The 21,464-nt window shown below is 38.8% G+C and overlaps 1 protein-coding gene across 2 annotated transcripts; it reads right to left on the bottom strand.

Annotated features, from left to right (window-relative positions):
- Nucleotides 1–808: 808 nt before the first annotated feature.
- LOC100888038 (transcription initiation factor IIA subunit 1) lies at nucleotides 809–20,958 on the bottom strand. 2 transcript variants are annotated; one of them, XM_030983847.1, is made up of 9 exons: nucleotides 20,853–20,958; nucleotides 20,394–20,495; nucleotides 15,550–15,700; nucleotides 11,973–12,037; nucleotides 10,928–11,039; nucleotides 7,548–7,741; nucleotides 4,479–4,622; nucleotides 3,820–3,909; nucleotides 809–1,820 (listed from the first exon to the last, which is right to left on the bottom strand). In XM_030983847.1, the coding sequence occupies exons 1-9, from the start codon at nucleotides 20,874–20,876 to the stop codon at nucleotides 1,713–1,715; spliced, it is 990 nt and encodes a 329-aa protein (XP_030839707.1). In that variant the 5' UTR covers nucleotides 20,877–20,958; the 3' UTR covers nucleotides 809–1,712. The 2 variants fall into 2 exon arrangements, with proteins under 2 accessions (XP_030839707.1, XP_030839701.1); XM_030983841.1 differs by lacking the exon at nucleotides 20,853–20,958 and having other exon boundaries at nucleotides 20,394–20,583.
- Between the last annotated feature and the right edge of the window lie 506 nt (nucleotides 20,959–21,464).

Below are 21,464 nucleotides of genomic sequence, written 5' to 3'. Positions count from 1 at the left end.
ATGGTAGTCTCCGAGGCTGTTCACACCGGCAGAGATAGCGGTGTGGGAGGAACAACATCGTTTCGGTTCGCCCAACAGCGAGCCACGGCGTGCCACTGGAGCACCTCTTGGGGGTGGTCCACGAGAGAGAGTGCGGTCTAGCGCACACTAGAAAAAAGACCGCGCTATCTCATTGCGGTGTGAACAGCCTCTCTGACTGGTCAATGAAAAAGATACTTTCGAGTTGTTCCCATTTGGCAGTGAATTGCAGGCACAAAAAAAGCATCAAGCACAAAAATATGTATTAAATGCCCTTTCAAAATAGTCACTATGGATACTGTAGTAAGCCATCACTTACAAAATTTGAAAGCTGTTTCAATGAGTTGCTTTGATTTGCATAAAAGCAGAAATATAAGAGAAACAGAATGGCAAAGGTTCAAAATTTGTCTTTGAAATATGAGATCACTAATTCTTTGCAAATCACAAATTGGCAATATGGTCAATGGATTGTGACGTAGTCATGCTGGACAAAATGTCATTATTATGGGGAACAGCACAAAATGAATTATGGATAGCATAGGTCCTTTGAAAAGTAAATACCTCCAGATTATAAATTTCAGTCATTTTGTGGGTTGTCGCAGTCCTCACATGTACATGTATCGTGATTACACATTTCAAAAGTTAACTTCAAACTTCTACCCGTCAGGTCCTCTAATTTTCTGTTAAACACAAAATAAATATAGTAGCAAAATATTCACTGAAATATGTCTGGGCCACTGAAAAGAATATAGAAAGACAAGAGACCTACTAATAATGGAACAACTCAATTTTAGGCCCATTTGTCATTTCCCACAAGACCCACAGAGCTGTGACTAAGAAGTCCAAAATATACAATTTTGGAAGGAATCAATGTCCAATTTACATAAATCAATGGCAAATGTGAGACATGTCAATAATATTACTTAAATTATTTAATATTAGCTTCTTTTTCCACTTCCCTGTTCATTTCTATACCATTTCTGCTCTCTCACCCTATAAATAATGCACTTTGTTTCCAATATTATCATAAAAATAATTCAGTAGAAAATAAAATGAACATATTTATAAAATATATATAAGCCAATCCTTGCCCTTGGTAATTGTTAAAGCTTCTGAGACCAATGTGTCATTTTTGCTGGCCTTTCCAAGCATGGATGCGCCATTTGTAACCATAGAGGTATGAGGTTGACAACATCATAGCACCATCATTATGAATTAAAATGTTACAATATCATTTTAACATCATTTCACCATACCAATGATATTTTATGTAAGGGGGGGGGGGGGGGGTCAAAAATATGTGTGACAAACAAAGACAAGGAAATGTGTATGTTTGCCTCTTGGGGCACATACATGACACAATTCTTTAATTTTTTTAAACCAGGCGGCGGGCGTGCATTACCCCCACACCCTACTAAATTCTTTGAGAACCACAGTAGGAAATGCCAGGATATTCTTTCAACAGCACCAAGGAACAAGAGATGCTCAGACAGGGGGAGTAGGCAAATTTTCAAGTAACTCATAGAATCAATGACCTGCAGTGGCATGTTGACATGGAAAACATCCAGACCTAGAGCCTTCCTGTACCACCTTTATGGAACATAAAAGAGTTGGTATGCACCCCCATTCCTACAAACTTTTCTTTTGCAAGAAGATTGGCTAATAGCTGACCTTGATGGCACCATTCGTGGATCCTACCAGTCTGCATCCCCCGTCGATTTGTTGAAAACGTAGTCTTTCCCCTTCAGGTTCATGATGCCATGTTTCAAAGTAAACTTCCACTTATTTCTATTCCGATTGATCTGTAGAAGATGATTAGGAAGAGAGATAAAAAGGGAAGGGAAGAGGAGGAATAAAGAAGAAACAACATAAATAGAGGGTAGTAATTGATCGTTGGTTAAAAACAGAATATGGTGTGATAATTAGTGATATACATCTGATAGAATAAAATACATGAAGAACAAACTACATTCATGAATTATTACATGAAACCTGTGAGTAAGCATAAAATTCATTCCATGTGGATAGGACGATTTTGAGTTTGTTTTATGTTTAGATAGTACAGAGTGTTATTTTATTAAGTTATATTGTATGGTTTGCAGTTTGCAGGGGATCTTGCAAAACTAGAAAAAATAGCCAAACATGCAGAACAAAATCAGTAGCGTAAAGCGGGCTTGGGGGAAGATTGTAAAAAGATAATCATCCAAAAGCCAATCATCCTTTTTATGAGTTCCTCAGATCAGGGAGAAGATCACTGAGAGGTAGGACACAATCATTCCATATTCAATCCATATGTATAGTTATCCATATAATTCAGTATTTTGTTTTCAATTGATCATATTTATTTTGATGTACTTCAATTTTAATATTAAAGTTTAAAAATTCATGAATATGCATGAGGACAGTGAAATCATGTAAATGAAGGAAACAAAACAAGCCATAACCAAATGAGAATCATTATTACGTATGACTATAATTTTGTCATCACCAAAATGTATCCTTGTTTTGTATATTTCAGCTCTTTGTAAACTTGATCTGAACTTTTATTTTACATGTGAGCGAAACAAATATCCATGTGGAACGTACATTGGACAAATAAATACATTGAAATTGAAAGTATCTACAAGTTTGTTCAACTTATTTGACTATTATTTGGAACTGGTGAAAAAAACAGACATGATGGCCATAGAGAGAGAGAGAAATAGGATGAGAACAGGAGAGAGAAAGATAGATAGAGAAAGAAAGATAAAGAGAAAGAGAGGAGTGAGAAAAGAAAGGAGCCAGCCAGCCAGGGACAGAAAAAAGAAGAACAGAGATAAAAGTGTAGAAATAATAGAAAGAGGGAGCTGCAAGGAATAATAGTTGAAATCGAAAATTATCTACATGTATGTTCAACTCATTTGACTATTATTGGAACTGGTGAAAAAAACAGACATGATGGCCAAAGAGGGAGAGAGAGAGAGAGAGAGAGAGAGAGAATAGGAGGGAGAGAGAGAAAGAGAGAGGGAGTGAGAAAAGAAAGGAGCCAGGGACAGAAAAAAGAAGAACATAGATAAATGAGATAATAGAAAGAGGGAACTGCAAGGAATAATAGTCAGAAAAGAAAAGTAGTTTTAAAAAAGGTAATAGTTTAATGGTAAACAACAATTGTCCTTTTAGAGGTATGAGATTTTACTGTTTCATTATTTTTCAAATGAATAAATATTCCATTCACTAGTATTGATCATGAAAATACATAGATTTAGGATTTTTACAACTGCACATCTGTAAATTCAGTTTTTTCTGTAATATATGGAATGACTTTAATTGCAAACTTATAACTAATAATTTGATTGCCACAATCAAATTTGAAGGGATCTTTTTTCCTACATAACCTTGCTTTGACTTATTTAAAATCTAGGAGTAGGGAGAAATTTGGGATAAACATCATGTGGTGTCCACATTTTTCAACAGTCCATCAGTTTCCGACTTAGGCAAACCAAGAAGGGGAGAGGTACCCCCCCCCCCACCCTGCCCACCTTTGTTTTTTCTTTCTCTTGATGGTATGGGTGCCTACATGCACTCTTTTCCTTCAATTTTTCTTCATTTGTTCTTTCTTTTGATTCTTGTAAACCTTCCCCACTCACAAGTGATGATAGTGTAAATTTCCATTTTTGTCTGAACAACTTTTAATAGATCATGAAGCTTTTAGTTCATAAAACACCCATACTAACAGGAACCTGCTAGTCAAGTGGCAGTTGTCCTGAAAATTGTCCATGCATGTCCTTACATTAGCTATTATCAGATCTTTCCATTTCTTACCTTATCATACTGACATACTACAACATTTTCTGATTCAAAGAGATCAGCTGGATCCTCGTCACTAACGTCGTCAGCCGAGTTGAGAGGGTCCTGAGAAATAAAACAGATGAAAGACATATCTCTTTTCAATTTACCAATATCGTCGGCCGGGTGGCAGAAGGGCAAAATAATGCCTTTTAGCATGACATGGCCGCAGCCATTATCTTGATAATGTGACGTACCAGGCAAACTTGTACATGTATCATGCACCAAGCTTTAGAATTTTGAATTCAATAACAAAACCTTTACTTATCAGTGAGGGAAAAAGAATTGGTGAAAAATATATAACAGAGGAACAATCGTAACCCATTACAATATTTACATAATACAAATACTAAAATATAGCAGTTGACAAATCCATAAATTTGATAAATGGCTTCAAAAAGAAGTGGTGAAACCCGCGTCGTGCTGAAAAATTGTTCACTATTCTTGCTTTATACCTCTCCCATACACTTTGGTGGGGAATCTTGTAGATGAATAGGCAAGATTTCCTTTGAAGCTGAAGATATTCAGTGACAATTTTCCCTCATTTTTTGGAGAGATGCAAGAATTCAACAGAGTCCCTACACATGACATATAAATATGCAACAGATCATAAGTGCCAACGCAATTTACTTTACCTCCTCATCTTCACCAGCAGCATCATCATTTTCTTTGTCATCATCATCGTCGTCGTCATCCTTGTCATCATCGTCGTCATCATCAAATTCATCGTCATCGTCATCTGATGAATCGTTAGCACCATCTACTTGCACTATTGACGGCTGTTGGAAAGAAAATGGGAAAAGAAATCTTGTTTTAATATATCATTTCTACATAGAGAAATCAAGGAGATTTTAGCAAGTATTTAAAAGAAAAATTTTTAAACACACATCACAACCCCTTAAGAGCAATCGCCGACATCAACGCAGACATTGCCTGATGATGCAAAAGCAGAGTAATTTGTCTCGACAAATTCGATTTTCACTTTGTACTGATGATATTATATACATACAGTATACTCTGAACTTTATCAAAAATTGAAATCTATTATCTGTCCGTCTCTTGGGAAGTATCACAAACACGATCCAACAAACCCTTTGGGAAATGAAAGGTGTTGGATTGCTCTCAACAGAATACTGGAGAATGAGCCTGGTTGTTGTAGAAGGTTGAATTCATTCTTTGCCATGTGTATCTGAAGCATACTGACATTATAATGACACTTTTACAAGAGGTAACATAACATAACATGAAAAGCATGGATTAACCATCTCTACATTAAGCAACTGTTTCTTGCAAACAATGGCTGTTGTTATATGCTAGGAAAACTGAAACAAGCTTTACCCAATGCATCTAATATCCACCACGATACACACAGAACACATATTTTTCTTTTACTCTGATTTCTAACAAAATTTGTAATCCATCTAAATCTAATGCCAGATGATTTCTGTTTTAAACAAGATTTCTGAAATTTCAACTATCAAGAAGAATCTTAAAGGGACTTGGTAACATTGTTCAGATGATGGAAAATGGTGCTAGAGTAGTGACTTCAATGCTAGATATACAATTAAAGATACAGTAATCTGAAACTTAGCAAGTACTCAAAATAACATCTCATCATCCTGATCTACAAAGCTATCAATTTTCTAGCCCTCACATACATGTAATTTGATAATCCCATTTTAAGAAAACAAATTACAGGGGGAAGTAGGAAGCGATGTGACTCAATGGCTCAAACCCAATAAAATTTTGGTCACACTATGGTCAACTACCATAAAAGCACAAGAAAATGCCTTCGCAGGAAATAAAACCATTTAACTAGTGAATGAAAGCCAAATGGGGATGAAATGCATCATTCTTTAAGATCTGCTTGCTTGTACGTCTTCAAAATTTTAATTTATAAGGCACCTGGACATCTTAATGACATGCTCAACAACTGGCAAATATAGACTAATTATGCCCAAATTATACATTCTACGATAGCCGTCTCACTTTCCATCAGAGAATCAACCTGTCTCACCTCTTTCAAAAGATTTATTAAAGCAAACTTGTTCCCTCAGTAACATTATGTGATTAACCCATTTTACGGGTCTTTGTATTCCATGTTTCTCTTCATATTCTATAATTGTGTAAGTGCTACGGTAATTGAACTCCTAAATCATCTATATCATTATCATAATTAAAGATATATACCTGCACAAAATAACGGTCTCTAGCTCAAGTATTAAAATGTTGAGGCAGAAAGGATATATGCAAAAGGCATAACTGTTAGTGCTATTGGTGAATTAAAATTTGTTTTCATACCACTTTAATAGCCAAACAAGGTTTACTGGCGCTATGTCCTAAGGCGTAGACAGGGGGAGGGGGGGGGGCAGTGAATGCAGTACCTCATGCTTCGTGTAGGAATTGTATATCCACCCCCCCCCCCCCCAGACAACTACATGTGTGCGCCACCACCCACACACACTGACGTACAGATGGGGGGGGGGGGCTTGGGGGCAGTTGCCCACCCCCCCAAAAAACCAAAAAAATTCTAATTCGATACTAGTGATTAACAAATGTTGCTGAAATAACATAATTTCCCTGGATTTGTTCCCACTTTTTAGTAAATTATACTTTTTTTATGCATTATGTTGGAAAATGACAAATTCCGAAATTTACGGTCAGGTAAGAAATATGCTTATTTAGAAGCCTACATGCTGGACCCCACACCAATTAGTGTCCTGCCAGTGCCAAAAATAAGGTTTCAATATATGCTCATCAAACCATAATTAAACGCCTAAAACCCCTGGGCTTCGGGGGGCTCAGCCCCTGGATGCTCATCTGACCGTAATTTAATGCCTAAAACCCAGAGCCGCCCCCTGGACTCCAAACCAATTAGTGACTTGCCAGTGTAAAAAATAAGGTATCAAAATATGCTTATCTGACAGTAATTAAATGCCTAAAACCCCTGAGATTCCGGGGGCTCTGCCCCTTAGATGCTCATGTGACGGTAATAAAATGCCTAAAACCTCAGAGCTTCTGGGAGCTCCGCCCCCTGAATCACATGCCAATTAGTGTCCTGACAGTGTCACAAATAAGGTAACAAAATATGCTCATCTGACGGTAACTAATTGCCTAAAGCCCCTGAGCTTCCAGGGCTCTGCCCCATCGACCCCACCAGAGGCCCTAAGGTGGGCCCCTGAATGCTCATCTTACCATTATAGAATTCCTCATATCCATGGGACTCATTCACCTGGTCCAACACCAATTAGTGACCTGCCAGAGTCATGAGGTATCAAAATATGCTCGTCTGACCGTAATTAAATGCCCTTACCCCCTGCTTCCGGGGGCTTCGCCTCTTGACCTCATGCCAATTTATGCTACACTCTACCTAATCGTAAATACTGTAGCCTCCCCAACCCACTTTGAAAAACGTTCAGTGAGGCCTGCATGTAAGAGAGATGGTGATGCTTTTTTTTTTTCTTCTGCTACGCCTGTGATGATATGTCTCTACATTCATATATGGAATCTTATTTACTTGGACTTGCTTAACTCACCAAGGTGCCATGTTCAAGAGGAGAAGACAAGTTGTTAGAACTCACAAAGGCGCCTTCATACTGTAAACAAGGAATCTTTTTTTCAGGCAAGGTTTTCTTTTAAAAGAGAAACCCTATATAAAACAGGAAAGAAGTAGGGGTTAATGGAGGGAAGAAATAATGACTGACCTGATCTCCGCTGGATTGCACTCGTATTGTCCCTTGGGGTAGCACCACACCCTGGGGTGTTGTCATGATGCGTGATTGCTGGGCATTGGACTGAGCACCTGGTTGGATGATGATGGGTGGGTACCCAACCACGCCACCTTGTTGCTGCTGGGTCTGGATTTGGTATGCTGGGAATGTTTGTGTTGCACCGCCAGCTGGAAATAAATTGAAAAATTAAGATTTTGTATTTAGAGAAAGAGGTGATATGCTGGAATGGTTGCATTTTCAGGTATAACATAATTATTATCCTTGGGTGGGGGGGGGGGGGGAGCGGATAAATTATGTTTCACTGTCAATTCTGATTTGCTCAAACAAAATTATCTGGGGGAAGATTGTTTCCATACAAAACTAAAAGTTAGATTAAATTCATCATGTAGAGGTGCTGTAGTCAAGGGGTATAAACATTAGACTGGAATTGCAAAGTCTGTTCATCTGATCTCTGACACAGCTCTAATGTCCTTTGGCACAACATTAATCTACTTTTGCAAGCCCATATGTAGGAGAGAAATGGAATAATGTAAAATGGTCATATCGAAGGACGTATGAAAAATTGTATTTTTTTTTATCATGACTTACTTTTGGAGATACAATGGAAAATGAATGGGTTATTTTTCAGAAATTGAAAACCTTCTAGGAGCAGTGTACGAGAAAAGTGACGTCATTGCCAGTTCACAGACTCACGCATGCGCATTGACACAAAATTACGTAAACAAGCCAAGCTTGGCATGGACACACACAGAGGCATGAGCTCGCTGTAGCACTACATGGTACTGCTGCAGATGATATTCACAAGAATTTACATGTTTAGTGCCATGTTACCAGTATTCTGTCTTATTTACAGTAAAGCAATGAGGTTGATAATCAGTGTAATTCAGTTTTATTTCCGTAATATACATTTGTTATAAGTTTTGGAGAAAATTAGAGGTTAATTCAAACATTGCAAACATTACAATCTATGCCCCAAGGCATACCGATCAGCTCCAACAAAAACTAGCTTATGTGGGATTGTACTATTGAGCATGACGTCATCACTCGGTAGATCGGTGCTCGTATCAAAAGTATAAAAACGCATTCCGGTGGATTTTTTCCAGACATATCCAGACGCAGGGGTTTATAAAAATGATATTTCACAGGAATTTTCCTTTTGATTTTATGCTATATTTCAGACTTTTATTTTTCTTTTTCATACAAAGTTTCTTGTTTTTTTTGTCCCCAATTTCCCTTCGTTATCAAAAAAGGAATTGTAATATAGCTAATCTGATTATTCCACATTTCAAAAATGTAAAGATCATTCAGATTCAATGTCATATGCCAAAGTTATGGCAGGTTTGCTACAACACTTTCCCAGCTGTTTCCCGTAAACATGTTTTTCAACAGAAAAGCAAGGTCAAATCATATTAATTACACTGCTCCTCACTGCCTGCAATAACCTCAATATTTTGTGGTTTGATACCAGCTTGGGCATATCCAGAATTCATCAAAAGCGGGAAGGCACAGTTTTCACATGCATTTTGGATTGGAAATTTGAAGGGGGAGGGCACATTTTTTTGCACATTTGGTTTTAAAGGAAGGGGAGGGGCATTCCAGACCTTGCCCCCCCCCCCATCCCCCACTCAAAAAAGTGGGGGGGGGGGGGGTAAAATGCATTTTTGCCCCCCCAAAACGCCCCCCCCCTCCAAAAAAAAAAAAAAAAAGCAGTTAAGGAATAAACATGGTTTGTATTTTTAACCAAAAGAACATAACAATAATAAAAACCTGAATTAAATCACATATACCATTCCATTCAAAGAAAAGGAAAGTTCACAGGAATTAAATTTCATAAGCATTGCGCATGCCACCTATACGGCTTATAATAGCGATACGCGCATATCGTGGACATATTGTGCGAGAATGGGAAAGCGTGACTGTTTATTTGTTTTGTTATAGGGGTGAGAAGACATGAGCTCCTGAACGCTGGCGTACTGATGGGGGGGGGGGGGGTATTTCTTATTCGATACCAGTGATTTACAAATGTTGCTGTTATGACATGATTTCCCGGTATTTTTCTCCATTTTTTTGTAAGTCATACCTGTTTATGCGTTTGTTGGAAAATAAGAAATTCTCAGATTACAGTCGGGCGAAAAATACGCTTATTTAGAAGCCTTTATGTCATGGTCTGCAAAGTGGCTGGGCTCAAGCCCCCCCCCCCCCCCCTCACTTTTTGAAAAAGTATGTTAAAGAGAAAAAGAAAGAAAGACGGAGAGAAAAAAAAAAGTGACCTGCCAATGTCACAAATAAGGTATAAAAAATGCTCATCTGACCGTAATTAAATACCTAAAAAACCCGAGCTTCCGGGGGTTATGCCCGCTGGACCCCACCAAGGGCCGTAAGGCGGGCCCCTGGATGCTCATCTGACCGTAATTAAATACCTAAAACCCCTGAGCTTCCGGGGGCTCTGCCCCCTGGACCCCACCAAGGGCCCTATTAGGCAGGCCCCTGGATGCTCATCTCACCATAAGTAAATACCTAAAACCCCTGAGCTTCTGGGGGCTCTGCCCCCTGGACCCCACCAAGGGCCCTAGGGCGGCCCCTGGATGCTCATCTGACCGTAGTTAAATGTAGTAGTTAAATTGACCCCCTGCCGAGGCTCATATGCCCTGGACCCCACGCCAATTTACGCTCTACCTGACCGTTAATACTCCACTTTGAAAAACGTTCCGCGTGACCTGCATGTAACGTGTAAGACTGGTGGTGATGCAGATTTTTCGTCTCCCCCCCCCCCCCCTTCTGAACGTTTTTTCTCATTACGTCATTGCCCTTGGAAGGTGAGCCCCCTGGAATATTTGCCCCCCCCCCCCAATCCCAAACTGCTTTCTGCGCGCCTGACTGGGTACCAGGTAAAATAACCTGGTAACCATGGGTGGCAGCACACACTTACAGTATTACTATCACAACCATTGATTTGGAGGAGATTTAACCAACCCGGTTCTAATTGGGCACAATACAGCAAATACTGCTTTGTTTGGCAAGCACAAAACAAAAGAATAAGCCATGTTGTGATCAAGTACAACCAAGATGGGCAAACTCTTGTGTACAAGTGTAGAAGTGTCGTAGTCGAGTGGTTTAAGCACTTGACTTGAAATTCAAAGGTTGTGGTTCGATCTTAGAAACGGCACCAATGTCCTTTGGAAAGTCATTAATCTTCATTTGCCACACTCGACCCAGTTGAGGTAAATGGGTACCTGGCAGGAATTAATTCCTTGAAATGCTGGAGCGCTGTAATGGTAGCTAAGCTAAGGCCTATAGGATTTCTAGATAGACAGAGCTATAGAAATGCCTATTATTATTATTATTAGACTCACCAGCTCCTTGCTGTTGGATGGTAAATGGTACATTCTGGATCTGCTGTCGTTGTGATTGCAAATGGAGCATGTTCTGCTGGAGTGCTGCAGTAGCCGCCACAGCAGATGAACTCTGTAAATTATGATTAAATTATGTAAATTATGCAAAAAATAGATGAACAGCTGGAAATACATTCTAATTGCAGTCACTGAATACACCCTTTTTCTAATGTTATGCATGCTTCATGAACAAAAGTTTTATTGTTCCCAGGTTTGCCAGACATAGCAACAAATATTGTATACAAAGAGGATTCCATCTATAGAAATGCCTAGTAGGTGAATTACATAGGAACAGGGGGTTCTGAAGAGAAACATGCACATATTTGAGATACATTAGTATTATAGCAGTGTTCACACGATGGCAATTTTGGTTGGCGTAAAGGTTGTGTTTAGAGCTGGTCAGCGTAAATATGGTAAGGGCGGCGTAAAGGTCGGCGTAATGATCGTCTAAACAATAGACATGTTAGCTAGGCCGACCCTCACGCCAACTAAATTGAAATCGGACAAAAAGAATGAGTTATGCATTTTTTAAAGTCCTTATTACAAGCGTTGGATTGCCCTTAAACATGAAAGCAACTTGACACACCCATATGCCCTTGCATTTTATAGGGCCCTCAAGGAACCCAAGTCGGACTCTATTCTTTGTGAGCTCATATAAGTGTAAGGGTTTTATGTCATTTTTATTTTCTTCAACACTCCTTACCCATAAAACCAAGAATGGCAGGTAAATTGTTTTAAAGCCCAACTGTCCTACTTGTAGCTACTTGCTCCCTCTATAAAGAAAACTTCCCAATTCAGTGCCTGTTGGTCCCCCATGATCCTCTTTTTCTTATGTTAGTTGAGAGCTGAGTTAATGAGATAGCCACCTGTCAGTGACCTCGCTGTGTGGTCTAATCTCTTCTGGCCCAGTAGTATTGACGGTCTTTAATAGGATGATTTATACATTCTAGCTGTACACATATATTTATTTTGATATGAAAGGTGAATTATTAATGTATAATCTTACCAAGTTGTTAGAAACAGATGATTGTGATGAAGTGGCACCCTGAAGAACCATTTGTGGTTGAGTTCCTGGTGAAAAATTTAAAGGGATACAGTTGTTTCAAGCAAACATTATCATGAGTGAACGCTTTGTCATAAAGTGCTTTTGTACACCCCTCCCCACAACATCCAAACACTAATACTACTACCCCAACCTGAGGACACTGTGGCAAATGGCCATGTGGGACACTATTACCATGTAGTCAATGCACCTGCTCACAATAGTACTGCAATATATTCCATAATTGCCTAGAGATACATCTTGACCTTTCCACAGTTTTTGACAGTATTAAAATCTGTATCATACCAGTTGCTAAATACAATTTATCTGAAATCACCTCATTCAGAACATAGGTGTATAATGGTATGTATATTTTTCCCCCAATTAGCTACTCTTTGGTTCATAAACGTAATATATTTAAGAAATGTAAAATGTTTTGTTTTTTTTAATTCCAAAAAAAAGAGGTAATGCCAGTCGCCCAAATATTGGTAATAACAACAATTCCCCATTTTTTTTTTTTTTTATCTGACATTTCATCAAAGTTAAAAAATATTATTTTCTGCTCAAGGTAAACAGGATGAAATATAAGAGATATAAGGGCACCTCACTGCCTTCACATAAGTCGACAGTTGCAAATACTAAGGTAATTAATTTCAAATCCCTACAGCCAGCCTGCCTGCCCCCCTCCCCTTTCTAATATGCCTATGATTCAGCATTTACCCTTGAATTAGAACACTCATAGTTTAAAGATAAAGACCAGTTCTGGGCATGCCATTGCATTGTGAGAGAATCGTTGTGGAATCGATCAGAAAAGGTTGATCATCTAGCATATAAGTATTGGTGTGTACGGCAAGGTTCTGGAATCAAAAATGATAAGAAATTTGGCCTAGTCTTAGTAAAGTTACAAGCACTATACACAGAAAGATGTATATGGAACTACGTGACACGTGCGCGACACGTGCGGGATATCTATCAGGTCCAAATAGATATAATTTACCAAATATATCAATTAGTTGGCGGTTTCCCGGCAAAATTTCTATCATCACGTATATCTTCTTCTTCTTCCAGTATAGTACAGTCCGCCGTTGGCGTATTATCGTACCTTGTGTTTGTCAAGTGCCGAGTGTACAGTGCAAGTAAAAAGGTTCTACAAGAATTCTATGTGCAGCTAAAAAACAGTCTGAAGCTCAACGGAGCTTGATGTGTTGCACCTTCTGCTTGAAAAGTTCCAAAGAGGTGCAATCGACGACAGCAGATGGTAAGGAGTTCCACAGTCGGATAGTATCTGGGTAGAATGTGGTTTGGAATAGCATAGTTTGGGCAAAGGGGACATGGAATTTCTGTGGATTTCCACGGGTGCTGGGACCAACAACGGGTATGAAGTAGGTGACTGGAAGATCAACCAGGCCATGGAGTATGCTGTAAACCATGCCTACTTTCTGCTGAGCCCTTCTTTCCTGCAGACTTACCCATTTAAGTTGATTCAGCATGGCTGAGACGCTGCTTCTGCGCCGATAGTCACCCAGGACGAAGCGTGCACAACGGCGTTGCACCATTTCCACCTTTCTGATGTTCTCCTGGGTGGACGGGTCCCACACTATTGCAGCATACTCCATCACAGGGCGTACTAATGTCTTGCACAGCAACTCCTTGGTCTTCTGTGGGCAGGCCCCCATGTTTCTTTGCAGAAAGCACCGTACAGAGTTGGCTTTTTTGGTGGTGACGTTTACATGGTGATTCCATTTCAGGTTGCTCTGGATGTGGACCCCCAAGTACTTTGCAGTTTCTGTTACATGTAGCTGCTCTCCATGGATGAAGTAAGGAAAGGAGGCTTTGGATGTCTGCCTTTTACTAGAGACATGCATAACCTGGCATTTTTGAGGGTGGAATTGCATTAGCCAGTCTGCTTCCCATTCCTGGAGTGCATCTAAGTCCTTCTGCAGGCATTCAGCATCATCTGCACTTGACACCTTCCTGTACAATATGCAGTCATCTGCAAACAATTTCACTGTAGACTTCGCTGATATGCAGTCAGGAAGATCATTGATGAACAGCAGGAAGAGAAGAGGCCCGACTACACTGCCTTGGGGAACGCCCGACAGGACGGGAGAGGTGTGAGAAGTGCATCCATCAAGCAATACCCTCTGTGAGCGTCTTGCAAGGAATTCCTCAACCCAGTTATGGGTACTACCTCGGATTCCATAGTAGTGGATCTTATGTAGGAGTCTTCCATGCGGAACCTTATCAAAAGCCTTTGATAGGTCCAACAGGATTACATCTATCTGGTCTCTCGAGTCAATTCCACTGGAAAGATCTTGAATAGTGAGGAGAAGTTGGGATGTGCAAGACCGTCTCTTCCGGAATCCATGTTGAGCATCTGACAGAATGTTAAAGTCATCAAGGTGCTCAAGGATACTGCTACATACGATGTGTTCCAGTGTCTTGCAGATAATAGATGTCAGTGACACTGGCCTGTAGTTGACTGCTTGGCACCGCTCTCCCTTCTTAAAGATGGGAACTACGTCTGCCTTCTTCCAGTCCTCTGGGACGTCTCCTTGATTCAGCGAAGCTTGGAAAAGCATAGTCAACACTGGAGTTATTTCCAATGACAGCGTCTTCAGTAGTTGTGCAGGCAGTTTGTCTGGTCCAGTAGCTTTATGTACCTGGAGAGACGAAAGCAGTTTGTAGACACCAGCTGGCGAGATCTGGATGTCATCCATGTCTGGAAATGGACTTGGTCCTTTATCCTTCATGGTTGACATGTCCTCATTCCTGTTAAACACTGATGCAAACTGGTGATTCAGCATGTTGGCCTTCTCCTTGCTGCCTGATTGTGTAATCCCATTGGTGTCTTTCAGTGGGGCTACTCCAGTACGGTCGTTCCTCTTACTGTTGATGAAACTCCAGAATCGCTTGGGGTTTGCCTTGGAGTCAGGGCTGATGATGTTGTTGATGTATTCACTGTAAGCTTGTTTGCAGGCTGCTTGAGTTGATTTCTTGATCTCCCGGTATCTGTTGAAATCCTCCTGTCTGTCAGTCGCTAAGGCATGATTGAAGGCCCGCTTTTTCCTCCTTGATGACCGTTTCACCGACCTTGTGACCCATGGCTGACTAAAGCGAGTGGATGTCATTTTCGCTGGTACATGGCTGTCCATCATGTTTAGCAGGCTGATCTTGAAACAGTTCCACATCTCATGAACTGAGCTCTGTTCAGTATATTTGTGCACGAACTCTTGCTGAAACTGACGGCAGTCCTGTTTCATTCCCAGCAGATTGGCTTTCTTCCATAGGTAGATTTTTCTTTTCACCGGCTTACTCCTTTTCGCTGTTACATCTGAATCAACACCAACAATGTCATGATCACCAAGACCAGGTAGTAGAGAACATTTGTTGATCAGTCAAAAACATATTCTTTCACATGATTGGTATTACCGGTAAGAGCTTCTATTTCATTTGTTGAGAGGGGGGCATTTCCAAAACTGATCCTTACCTGTTTTAATTTTTTTATTCTATTTTAATTACAAAACTTTGCGCAACTCACTTTGATGTTCCATCTGTTGTCTGTCAGATGAAGATTGGGCATTGTGATATGACCTTGAAGTATCTTGACCTTTGTACTTGCCAGCAGCCTGTTGAGGTGGTTTTTGGGCGAGGTCTATAGCTCTCGACTGGATGAGCTTGCTCTCCCATATCTGCAAGAATATTGAAATTAAAGGAAATCGTGATGAGTTCTGATTAATCAGAGTTAATAAATTTACACCAGGATACGAGTTGTCTTATTCAGTCGGTAAGATATAGGTTAGGTTAGGTTCATATCCAGCCCAGGGTAATCACATACATGACCAGTAATCATTAAGTATTTTCAATGAAGCTTAGCAAAAAATAATAGCTCCAAAAGATGCGTTCATAATGCAAAATGAAAAATTGTAGAAAAGGTTTAGACTTTAGAGAGAACCACTAAATAGCACATTGCCTTCAGAAATGTCATTTTATAACAAATTTTTCATGGATCAATATCACCAAAAATTATTTACACACTATTTTTTGTTTTTAATTGGTACAATTGTATTTCACTATCAGTAAAAATACAGATACATGTAGCTAAAAAATTCACATTAGCAAATGGCGTTCAAAACTACCAATAAATGATATCTGCCAAATGTGCAATCGCCAAATATAAGCAAAAAGATGTATTCAAATCTACCAAGCAACAAGATTTTACATTCACCAATAATTATTTTTCAATACAATGCAAATTGCATACATGTAGCTGTATTCAATCACATAATCAAACAGATACATCTGTATGACCATTGATACGAGTCCGACCTAGGCGACCTTGTAACATCCCGAGTCAAACCAAAGGATTTAAAAATACCTTTAAAGTTCATGTCTCTGAATTGGTAGACCTATCTCAGTGAATGTTGAAATCACAAACAATAAAAAGTTTGCATGGAGTTGGGGAGATAGCAGTTATATAAGTATTGCTGTGTAGTCTGCAAACCCATCAAGAAGCACAGAAGATATGGGTACAGTACCAAGATCATGATAAGCGTGGAAGTCCCAGGTAAAATGAATGTCGCATCCAAACCAATCAAAGTTTAATGCGGTGAAGATAGATGTAGCATCTCTCTTACATTACCAACACCACAACGAAAGTTGATATTGTGTTTGCATAACGTACAACTTGATTGGAAAAAAAACCTGGAGGGTTTCAACTTGAGCTGTGCATTCCATAAATAGAGCTCTATAGCACTTCAATACATGAGGGCTGGTCAATGACTTCAGCTCAGACATTCCTTCCACTACAGACACAATACAAACAATGATTATCAGGTTGATTGACCTCATTGTGAAGTCCATGTCCATTCATAAAAACACTGCTCTGTGTCTGGATGAGTGAACATACCATTATTCATAGCAGGTGATTGAAATGACTGGTAACCGGGGGGGGGGGGGGGGGGGGGGGGGGGGGTTCACAAAACTTGTCATCAGTAACAAATGACATTTTTTGTTATAAGCTACTGATATCCTTGTTTCTGATTAGTTATCAGCAGATTTGTCACTGATTTTTGTCATTTGTCATTGAAAAAAGGCTTTGTGAAACAGGCCCAGGAGTTAGGGAGAGAAACATGCAAACATTGAAATACATTAGTCAGGTCGATTGCATTGATTTTGAGGGGGGAAAGGCAGGTGTTTCTACATGTACATGCCTATTAGTACAAAGAAAAAAATAATCTTTGAAAATCAATGCAGTGAGCAGTATGGTGTAAATAGAAACAACTAAGAATTTATTTTGAACATAAAATACAAAGAAACATTCAATTATTTTTGTCATTAAAGGGATAAACTGTCTTGTATTCTTGAGCATCTTCCTAAATAGGCCATTTTCATAATGTAATTAAATTATACTTAAGTGCCTTGTAAAAACATTTAAAATTATTTCATTTATCTGTTACAAATAATGGTACTTCCAACATTCAGAATGCAAATTGCATACATTCTGTGTTGTTTGGTAGGGCACAAGCCATATTTGTCCTAGCTAGTAACAATTAATGTACGGTATAAAATTGGAATTCAGACTATTGAGATAGATGTAGCATGGTCCTCCATGAAGGCATATGCATAAATGTTATTACATTACGAAAATGGCCTATTCATTAGTGTCTAATCCTACAATTTGAGAAGAAAGATATATTGGATCACTGTATAAACTATATAATGGATGTGGATAAGTCATCCCAAACAAAAAATAACAAAAAATTGAGATTTCAATAAATTTGAAAATCTTCAACATTTTTTTATCATAAAAAAAAATGATAAGAGTTCCCTCTTTTTCACAAACATTTATTTTTTTACTATATTGTCTGCCTTCACTTAATTGGAAACCATGTCATTCAGCACCTTGTTGCCACTCTGGAGCTTCAACTTGGTTCATTTAGGGGAAGTCCTCCCTCTCACAGGCCCACCAAAGGTTCTAGGGGTTGTGACTGGCCCCTAGCTCTCACACCCTGACAAACATTTTAATTTAATTTTCTCCTTTTTTAAGTGAATAATAGATCCCTGAAACATGAGGACCTTTTCTTTATTCCTTTGTCAGAGGTTTTTGAAATTTGGAGTGAGAAGACACCCCAATAAATGTGGCTCATGAGCATTATATTCTTCTCACAGAATCTGCTGAGAATATCTCAGTATCAGCATCCCAAGTACAAATGTCTTTCCTAGGTGTCTGGTAGGGAACCCCCCATCCCCCCCCCCCCCACAAAAAAGGAAGTTTGTGTGGGATTTAATACCAGGTCAGTCTTCAATACAAAAAACAGACAAAGATCAGTAAAATATAGAGGAAAACCTAACAAAGAATAAGAAATGATTTTTGTTGGTGACATTACTAGCAAGAATTAGCTCTCAAATTGTTTTGTACAGAGGATTACAATGTGCTTGTTCTTAGTTGTTGATGAAAAAAACAGAATGATTTCATCAATGTGATGTGTAAAATTTGTGAGTCTGTTAACAAATCTAGGACACATGTAAGTCATAACATGTTCTTTGGAGAAATATTGAGATCTATCACCCGGGGGAGGGGAGGGGGCAGGAGGCACCCAACAAAAAAGTGCACTTTCTGTAAAAAAAAGGGTACCAGTACCTACAAACGGAAACCTCATACAAAAATATACAATATTTTTGACATCGGTATATACCTCTTCACTGTGATTACATTTTCAGGGATGAGTTCAACATTTGTTTATCTTTATACATCAAACAAGCTTATGCTTAAGCATCTTACTTTGCAGTTTGGTGTAATGGTCAGAATATTCATTTGTGAGCGAGCGAGGACAATTTTTACGATTTGTGAAGTCGTAGTGCGAAAAATTACATCTTATAAAGAGGAAAAAAACACAATCCTGATGGGGTAATAAGCACATTGTCATAACGAAAGACTGAAAAGACCTTTAATAAGTAACATTATTATATCATCTACAAATGCGAGCTAGTTTTGGTGGAAATTGTTCTTAGTCGCTTTAAATTGGAAGGGGCAGTTATTAGAGGTGGAAAGGGGCACTCATCAGAGATGAAAAGAGCTATATATCAAGAGGGGGAGGGGCACTTGTCAAAGTAAAACGAGCATCTCTCAGATTTGAATAAGTAGAATTATGGGAAAACACAGTAGGCTATTTATGTTTGACTTTGAAAAATAACTGCATTAAAAAAAAAATCTTATAAAATTTACCGGTACCTAAAACTTTCATAGGTAGGCGTTTCATTTTTGTAATGCTTTACACATCACAAAAAACAAAAATAACCAAAAAAAAATGATCCATTGTTAGGGTGGTGTTCCCTTTTAATCATGAATAACAAATAAAATTAGAAATATGAAAAGTTTAACAATTGAAAAGATCACGTCCCCATTTTTGAAGAGTCAATATGGTGTGCTAATGAAACTTTGCAATATAAGTACTTAAGTCTATGATGGGTATAATCGTTCACACTCCTGCATTACAAATAAGGTCTCTCCTTTAATTGCAACACTAGCTTACACTTGCAGACTCTCTCTCTAAACCATTTCGTCTGTTTCCATTTTAATATAAGTATTTTCGAGTATTCATACAAATTCATTTATAAAAATTCTAAATGGATATAAAATTTTCCAGATATATCATGCAAACTAGCTCAATAGTATCTTGAAAATAATACATTTAGCATACCTATTTTAATTCAAAGAGTCTGAACACACCAGACTTTTCAGAGACACGCAACAATAAGCTAATTTATGCATGAGCCAGGACACGGATATGGGTGGCTGGCTTACAAATATGGATAATCATTGGCTGGCTGATTGCCAACTTATGAATATGTATAGCAAGCTGAGGTCACTCAACCTAATACAAGAATATCATTGGCTGCAAAGCGATCCGTAGTCAAATGAGGCTCCAGTATAAATACATGGGCATATGCAAATCGTACCCTAACAAGAGGTCGCAGCGCGCCGAGAAAGATGGCAGTCCACGTCCAGACCGCTGCCGCAGCACAATGAATGATCGTTCGCGACAGCTTCTAAAATAAGCTGCTAATTAAGGCTGTTTAGTGACATATTACGGACTCAAAATAGGACCAATATGGAGATTCAGATGTAGCGACGCTTTCGAGCAATTAAAGAATTCTTTTGGATTATCTGAAATGTGATATTTCAGCATTCAAACGTGGCAACACTGAAGGACTCATTTCATTACCTAGCTATTCGTGCAACTGTGTGCGCTCTCTACACGTATTCGTGCATACACATTCGTATTGTTACCGAGTGTTAGCTGTTGAGCTCGAGCTCATTGAAAAAGAAAAAAAAGCTGTGTCAAATTTATCGCGGCACTGATATAGGCAGCAAATTCTTACCTGTTTTAAGTCTTGCAAAACCGGTTCCTCGACTCCTTCATCTAAAAATGCCTCTCGAACGTTGTTTATCACATCGTCAATTACACTCTTGTACAACTTGTGCTGTAATTGCGATGAGAGAGAGAAAAAGAAGTCGATGAAAATAAATGACATGACATGCAATTTGTACAGTATTGCACATCATGAACCCTGAATAGGTCTAATTAGAATTTCTCAATAAAATTAAGACTTAATTAACAGTCCCTCGTATTCCTAACTCACGGAATGAGTTATATTTAAGCACACCCCGCATCCTACAATAAATTGTTCAAAGATACTAATCCTTTAACATGCAACAAATAAGAAGAAAAAATGGAATTGCTTTCTGATTCAATTCAAATTCAGACTAAAATCATAAATCATGACATGATTAACACATTAAAAACAGCGTAACTTTGATATCTAGATAAAGACGCTCACCACAATCTGAGAATTGGCAGCCATTTTCAAAATTCAAAAGATAAACCAGAAGAAAGATCCCGAAAATGAAGAGAACAAGAGAACTGATTTTTAACTGAACGCTTCCAACTTGACGTCTCGGCTTCACCGAAGCCACCGCGACACTGTCGCTCGTCGCTTTTATACTCGTCAACAAGTTCTCCTTTACACCGATAGGGGAGCGGCAAATTGCGCGTATTGTCGTACCCCCTAAAGCGCATCCTCGTTCAAATCAAGTCAATCAAATATAACATGCAGTGTATACGAACAGATTCACAAGGCGATTGAGTCATATAAATTATGATTTTTCTCAACCATTTATATTATTCTTTTTATGAATAAACCTTTTTTGTATAAATGACCATAGTTTGTTCATATAAATTTGCATGACCTGTTAACAATATAGTCTGCTTACGTTTTACATTTTGTCGGCTGCTACGATCAAAATAATTAATGTGCCCAATTCAAGAAGTAAAAATATAATCTTTGATGCACATTCTCAACCAGTTTTTGTTCTAATCATCGAAAGGGTACTTATGCACCTGCCAATGTAATGAATTTGTCTGAACTGGAATTCAAGTTACTAATAACAAG

Source organism: Strongylocentrotus purpuratus, unplaced genomic scaffold, assembly GCF_000002235.5.
Source record: "Strongylocentrotus purpuratus isolate Spur 01 unplaced genomic scaffold, Spur_5.0 spur5_contig_831, whole genome shotgun sequence".
NCBI classification, from domain to species: domain Eukaryota; kingdom Metazoa; phylum Echinodermata; class Echinoidea; order Camarodonta; family Strongylocentrotidae; genus Strongylocentrotus; species Strongylocentrotus purpuratus.
Note: the sequence above shows the minus strand (reverse complement) of the source record. Positions and strands in the feature narration are given on the sequence as shown.